Below are 7776 nucleotides of genomic sequence, written 5' to 3' on the forward strand. Positions count from 1 at the left end.
GTCTATAAGGTGCAGCTTCATCCAATAGCTGAAGAGCAGGAAGTTTGTAAGGTGCAGCTTCATCCAATACCTGCAGAGCCGGGAATCTTTAAGGTGCAGCTTCATCCATTAGCTGCGGAGCCGGAAGTCTATAAGGTGCAGCTTCATCCAATAGCTGAAGATCAGGAAGTTTATAAGGTGCAACTTTATCCAATAGCTGCAGAGCCAGGAGTCTATAAGGTGCAGCCTCATCCAATAACTACAGAGCAAGGGAGTCTATAAGGTGCAGCATCATCCAATACCCCCAGAGCAAGGGAGTCTATAAGGTGCAGCTTCATCCAATAACTACAGAGCAGGAAGCCTGGTCACTGACTGAGGCGGATGTGACTTTAGTTTGTTTCCATCTGTGCAGTCCTATAACATGAAGCTATTTACCATGTTGCTTAGAGCCTTTAGTGGATAGAGCACTTAGCATAACTTGCACATAAAGCAGAGCTCCGAATTCTATACCCTGGTCCTGGAAATAACACAGTGTGCAGACGCTTTGTGTCTTTTAGGCGCTGGCTATATCCCAGACATATACAGCAATCAGATTTTTTATGGTCTCTTTTTTTCTCACTACAGGGAATACAGGAGTCGGTTTACAAACGAAGAGACTGTGTCCTTTTGTCTGAGAGTGATGGTGGGAGTCATCATCCTGTACGACCATGTGCATCCCGTGGGAGCCTTCGCCAAAATGTCAAAGATTGATGTACGTTTGTTCTCGTTGAATATTAAAGAGCGGAGAGGCTTCCCGGGCGTCAGGAGGTGCATTAGCACCACAGCAGCCCGGCGCACTGTATTCCATTAGCACAGCACACAGTCAGCAGGAAAGACTTGCTGGGTGTCAGGAGACCTGATCGCAAATGACAGATTAAGCTGGCACAGTGGTGGGCACTCCGACTGCCAGAGCAGGGTCACCCCACCCAGATCACGGCTCGAAAGGCTTTTTAAGAAATGCTGATCTGAGATTCAAGGCTTGGTAACTAGAAAGCCCAGCCAGCAATTTTTGCAAAGCTTTTATCATTCCGTCTATCATAGTCCTGAACTCCTCACCCTGGGCATTGTCTCTTTTTTTAGCCTGGGCACTAAGGCATATCTATATGTTATTGGCCAGGGGGAGGAGGGTTGTGATTTTCAGTCTCGGTACAGTTTGGCGCTCTCATCTGTCACATCTCTATTACAGACAGGCTTCAGAAATGTTTACATGTGACATTGTGACCATCATCAGCTTATTTTAGAATGCTAAGCAGGAAAATCTGTAATAGAAATTGGAGAAGCCCCTCAGGGGTGGAGCCTCAGCTCTTCCCTCTTTGCTGATTGGCTTAGAGCAGGGATGGGGAACCTTCGGCTCTCCAGCTGTTGCAAGACTACAATTCCCATCATGCCTGGACAGGCATGATGGGAATTGTAGTCTTGCAAAAGCTGGAGGGCTGAAGGTTCTTCATCCCTGGCTTAGAGGGTTACTCCATAGATTTTTTTGTTTTCTTTTAAATCAATTGGTGTCAGAAAGTTGTATAGATTTGTAAATTATTTCTATTTAAAAATCTCAAGTGTTCTGGTACTTATCAGCTGCTGTATGTCCTGCAGGAAGTGGTGTATTCTTCCCAGTCTGACACAGTGCTCTCTGCTGCCACCTCTGTCCATGTCAGGAACTGTCCAGAGCTGGAGAGGTTTTCTATGGGGATTTGCTGTTGCTCTGGACAGTTCCTGACACGGACAGTCAGCAGGTGGCAGCAGAGAGCACTGCGTCAGACTGGAAAGAATACACCACTTCATGCAGGACATACAGCAGCTGATACGTATTGGAAGACTGGAGATTTTTAAATAGAAGTAATATTCAAATCTATACAATTTTTTGATACCAGTTGATTTAAAATAATTTTTTTCACTTGAGTACCCCTTTAAAGGGCTCATGAGACCATTGGTCACTGTTAGATAACTTTTTTTTTAATCCACAGTTTATAGGGCTGTTAAGTGTGTCCTGTTTCACCAACCAGCTTAGTAATACTAGAAGAGCGCACAGTACAGTAGAGAGGTGATTTGCCAATGAATCACCAACCCCTATTAATAATGAGATGGCTCTGCTTATTTTGCCCCAGTCTGTACAGCAAAGCTGACAAGTGAGCTACAGAGAACAGGATGTGTCAGAGTATTGTGTGTTATACACAATTGCATTGGATAGTTTAAAGTTACAACTCCTATCATGCTACATCATACCAAGTCTGTGGGCTGCTGGGAGTTGTAGTTTTGGGAGCCACAGGTTGGGTATGGTTGGGTATATTGTGATCCACATTGTATAACCCCCCTGTGCTTTTACTCTTTCAGATGAAAGGCTGCATTAAGGTTCTCAAAGAACAGCCCCCCAACAGCGTAGAAGGTCTTCTAAACGCTCTCAGGTACGTTGTTCCCAGCCCGCCAGGCCTTGGCCTCTTCATGCATCGCCGTCCGGCGTAATATACGGCCGCGTATGAGTTACAGGGCCCAGCCGCCCATGACGTCTCATTTCCTTGAGCTCTGGGGGAGTCGCCGCAGTCTTCTCGCTGTCTCTTTTCCCAAGACCACCTCCGCTCTTGATGTGAAGCATCTGCTTACTCAAGGGCTGAGAGGTAATGGAGCATGATTCCAGAGCGCGGAGAGCAGACTGTGCGCAGAAGTTTATTTACTGCTTGTCACCATCGCTTGCACTGTCCTGCCATGCCGCTCTTAAGGGGGAACGCTCACATTTATAGGGTATTGCAGTCTTGTAAGTTGCTTATTTAAGGCCTCTTACCCCATGTGCCTGATACTGATCCTATACATAGAACTGTCTGTAACCATCTCTAGATCAGGCCCAAAACTACAACTCCTACCAGCCTTCGGCTGTCAGGGCATGATGGGAGTTGTAGTTTTGCAAGTCAGGGACCAGTACTGTGTTATATATTGAGTCACACTTTATAAGTCCTTGAGACTGTATTTTAGTCCAGAGCTGCATGGTATATTATACAGGCTTCAGAGCTGAAATCTCCTAGGATTTCCCTTTGCTGGAGTAAAATACAGGATGTAACTCAGGATCAGTAATGTAATGTATGTACACAGTGACCCCACCAGCAGAATAGTGAGTGCAGCTCTGGAGTATAATACAGGATGTAACTCAGGATCAGTACAGGATAAGTAATGTAATGTATGTACACAGTGACCCCACCAGCAGAATAGTGAGTGCAGCTCTGGAGTATAATATAGGATGTAACTCAGTATCAGTAATGTAATGTATGTACACAGTGACCCCACCAGCAGAATAGTGAGTGCAGCTCTGGAGTATAATACAGAATGAAACTCAGGATCCGTACAGGATCAGTAATGTAATGTATGTACACAGTGACCCCACCAGCAGAATAGTGAGTGCAGTTCTGAAGTATAATATAGGATGTCACTCAGGATCCGTACAGGATCAGTAATGTATGTACACAGTGATCCCACCAGCATAATAGTGAGTGCAGCTCTGGAGTATAATACAGGATGTAACTCAGGATCAGTACAGGATAAGTAATGTAATGTATGTACACAGTGACCCCACCAGCAGAATAGCGAGTGCAGCTCTGGAGTATAATATAGGATGTAACTCAGCATCAGTAATGTAATGTATGTACACAGTGACCCCACCAGCAGAATAGTGAGTGCAGCTCTGGAGTATAATACAGAATGTAACTCAGGATCCGTACAGGATCAGTAATGTAATGTATGTACACAGTGACCCCACCAGCAGAATAGTGAGTGCAGTTCTGAAGTATAATATTGGATGTCACTCAGGATCCGTACAGGATCAGTAATGTATGTACACAGTGAACCCACCAGCAGAATAGTGAGTGCAGCTCTGGAGTATGATACAGGATAAGTATCGGGTGTATTATAATCTGTCTTCCGCTGCTTGCTTCCCTCAGGTACACAACGAAACATTTGAATGATGAGACTACCTCGAAGCAAATCAAGGCAATGCTGCAATAGCGGTGGCGTCTGGTGCATATCTGCTGTGGACACAAGACAGTATTCTGCAATGACTGAGATTTACGGGATTTTAGTGATTGCAATAACCATTTCTGTCCAGCTTCCCCCTTTTCTTTTACCCCTCCGGATCTCTATCACCTGCCCCTTCTTTACCACTATCTTTTTTTTTTTTTTTTTAACCGTGTTCTTGTTCTTAAGTACGCTCTGACGTTGTCTTTTTTTTCTTTTCTGTGCCAAAATCAATGGGATACAAACCTGGGAAGGCAGTGTACAATTTTTTTCCAGAATGGCCGTTTCAGTGGCAGCTATTTATGCATTGCATTAGGTTTTTTTTTGTTTTTTTTTTCCCCTTTGAGTTGAGGAAGGGGGAAAAGTTCTGTGACTTGAACTAAATATTTTTAGACTTATTTTATTTTTTCTTCCCCTCTCCCCCAGAAAATAACCTAATATTTAATATTGCTTAAAACTGCATGGCGGAACTGCCTATTTCTGCTGTCAAAAAATAAAAACAAGAAAAAAACTATATGTAAAGAAAAAAAATACAACCAGAATTTGTTTCTATTGCAGCTTTTTTTTTCCATGTGCAGCCAAGAAAGAAATGAACAGAGAAGTTTAAATTAACCGTTGTAAAAAACAAAACAAAAAAAACTATTGGTACCCAGCACAATGATTTTTTTTGAATTAGAAAAAAAAAACAAAAAAAAAGAAATTGTTTTTAGGTTGCATTTTGACTCATTTTTGTAAGGATGTATGTTGTATGTTTAATCTTTGATGACTAACATAAAATAATGTGATGTGTGCGTAACAGAATTACGTATGCATGTTTATGTCAAATGGATGGCTGTTAAAAAATAAAAGTCAGCTTTCATTTTTCTAACGCGTGACTACTTGTCATTTGACGCACCATTTGTACCCTAGACCGCCTGGTATTTACTGTCACTTCCACCCCAGACCGCCAGGTATTTACTGTCACTTCCACCCCAGACCTCCAGGTATTTACTGTCACTTCCACCCCAGACCGCCAGGTATTTGCTGTCACTTCTACCCTAGACTGCCAGGTGTTTACTGTCACTTCCACCCTAGACCGCCAGGTATTTGCTTTTACTTCCACCCTAGACCGCCAGGTATTTACTGTCACTCCCACTCTAGACCGCCAGGTGATCACGGTCACTTCCACCCTAGACTGCCAGGTATTTACTGTCACTTCCACCCTAGACTGCCAGGTAATTACTGTCACTCCCACCCTAGACTGCCAGGTAATTACTGTCACTTCCACGCTAGACCGCCAGGTATTTACTGTCACTTCCACCCTAGACCGCCAAATATTTACTGTCACTTCCACCCTAGAATGCCAGGTATTTACTGTCACTCCCACCCTAGACCGCCAGGTATTTACTGTCACTCCCACTCTAGACCGCCAGGTATTTACTGTCACTTCTACCCTAGACCGCCAGGTATTTACTGTCACTTCCACCCTAGACCGCCAGGTATTTACTGTCACTCCCACTCTAGACCGCCAGGTGATCACGGTCACTTCCACCCTAGACTGCCAGGTAATTACTGTTACTTCTACCCTAGACCACCAGGTAATTACTGTCACTTCTACCCTAGACCGCCAGGTAATTACTGTTACTTCTACCCTAGACCACCAGGTAATTACTGTCACTTCTACCCTAGACCGCCAGGTAATTACTGTCACGTCCACGCTAGACCGCCAGGTATTTACTGTCACTTCCACCCTAGACTGCCAGGTAATTACTGTCACTCCCACCCTAGACCGCCAGGTATTTACTGTCACTCCTACCCTAGACCACCAGGTACTTACTGTCACTCCCACTCTAGACCGCCAGGTATTTACTGTCACTCCCACTCTAGACCGCCAGGTATTTACTGTCACTCCCACTCTAGACCGCCAGGTATTTACTGTCACTCCCACTCTAGACCGCCAGGTATTTACTGTCACTCCCACTCTAGACCGCCAGGTATTTACTGTCACTTCTACCCTAGACCGCCAGGTATTTACTGTCACTTCCACCCTAGACCGCCAGGTATTTACTGTCACTCCCACTCTAGACCGCCAGGTGATCACGGTCACTCCCACCCTAGACTGCCAGGTATTTACTGTCACTTCCACCCTAGACTTCCAGGTAATTACTGTCACTTCTACCCTAGACCGCCAGGTAATTACTGTCACTTCTACCCTAGACCGCCAGGTATTTACTGTCACTTCCACCCTAGACTGCCAGGTAATTACTGTCACTCCCACCCTAGACCGCCAGGTATTTACTGTCACTCCTACCCTAGACCACCAGGTACTTACTGTCACTCCCACTCTAGACCGCCAGGTATTTACTGTCACTCCCACTCTAGACCGCCAGGTATTTACTGTCACTCCCACTCTAGACCGCCAGGTATTTACTGTCACTCCCACTCTAGACCGCCAGGTATTTACTGTCACTCCCACTCTAGACCGCCAGGTATTTACTGTCACTTCTACCCTAGACCGCCAGGTATTTACTGTCACTTCCACCCTAGACCGCCAGGTATTTACTGTCACTCCCACTCTAGACCACCAGGTGATCACGGTCACTCCCACCCTAGACTGCCAGGTATTTACTGTCACTTCCACCCTAGACCGCCAGGTAATTACTGTCACTTCCACCCTAGACCGCCAGGTAATTACTGTCACTTCTACCCTAGACCGCCAGGTAATTACTGTCACTTCTACCCTAGACCGCCAGATAATTACTGTCACTTCCACGCTAGACCGCCCGGTATTTACTGTCACTCCCACCCTAGACCCTGATGTAAGCCCCAGCCTGAAATGGATCTGCTATGATTTGGAAGGTGAGGGAGACTTTCTGGGACAGAGTACAGGGCTGTAGACCCCCCTATGCAGACCATGCCCCTCCTCCACTCGCGCTCCCACCCAGAACATGGAGCTCTTAAACCAAAGCAATGCTCTTAAACCAAGTCACAATTTTGAAAAACTGTGAGCTCTTAAACCAAAACGCTCTTAAACCAAGTTACTCTTACACCAAGGTACCATTGTATTTACTGTCACTTCCACCCTAGACCGCCAGGTATTTGCTTTTACTTCTACCCTAGATCGCAGGTATTTACTGTCACTTCCACCCCAGACCACCAGGTATTTATTGTCACTTCTACCCTAGACCGTCATGTGTTTACTGTTACTTCCAACCTAGACCGCCAGGTATTTACTGTTACTTCCAACCTAGACCGCCAGGTATTTACTTTCACTCCCACCCTAGACCGCCAGGTATTTACTGTCACTTCTACCCTAGACCGCCAGGTATTTACTGTCACTTCTACCCTAGACCGCAAAGAGTCAGATGCATCTCCAACCTCCTTGAGGTGTAGCGCCTCCTCGCTCCTTATCCTTGCTTCCAAATCTCACACCTGTTATAGACCTGGGAACACCTCTATGACTCTTTACATCAAAAAATTAAAGGGGCAGTAAGTAAAAAAAAAAAATGTTCTTTCAAATCAACTGGTGCCAGAGATTTGTAGTTTACATAGTAAATTACTTCTGTTAAAAAAATATCCAGTCTTTCAGTACTTATCAGCTGCAAATCCCCATAGAAAACCACTCCTGTTCCTGACATGGACAGAGGGGGCAGCAGAGAGCACTGTGTCAGACTGCAGGACATACAGCATCTGATAAGTACTGGAAGACTGGAGATTTTTATTAAGAAGTAAATTACAAATCTCTGGCACTTTCTGGCCACAGTTGATTTGGAAAAAAAATTGCCG

At 45.1% G+C, this 7776-nt stretch overlaps 1 protein-coding gene across 9 annotated transcripts in view; it reads left to right on the forward strand.

Moving 5' to 3' along the window:
• Positions 1–4859, forward strand: part of CYRIB (CYFIP related Rac1 interactor B) — a 101408-nt gene extending 96549 nt beyond the window's left edge. For all 9 annotated transcript variants that reach the window (XM_069957098.1, XM_069957096.1, XM_069957097.1 and 6 more), the window contains 3 exons: positions 604–730; positions 2347–2417; positions 3939–4859. In XM_069957098.1, the coding sequence (XP_069813199.1) occupies positions 604–730; positions 2347–2417; positions 3939–4002 (262 nt within the window). In that variant the 3' untranslated portion in view covers positions 4003–4859. The remainder of the gene's footprint in view (positions 1–603; positions 731–2346; positions 2418–3938) is intronic.
• The last annotated feature ends 2917 nt before the right edge of the window (positions 4860–7776 follow it).

The sequence above is a fragment of the Dendropsophus ebraccatus genome, chromosome 2, assembly GCF_027789765.1.
Source record: "Dendropsophus ebraccatus isolate aDenEbr1 chromosome 2, aDenEbr1.pat, whole genome shotgun sequence".
In the NCBI taxonomy this organism is placed as follows: domain Eukaryota; kingdom Metazoa; phylum Chordata; class Amphibia; order Anura; family Hylidae; genus Dendropsophus; species Dendropsophus ebraccatus.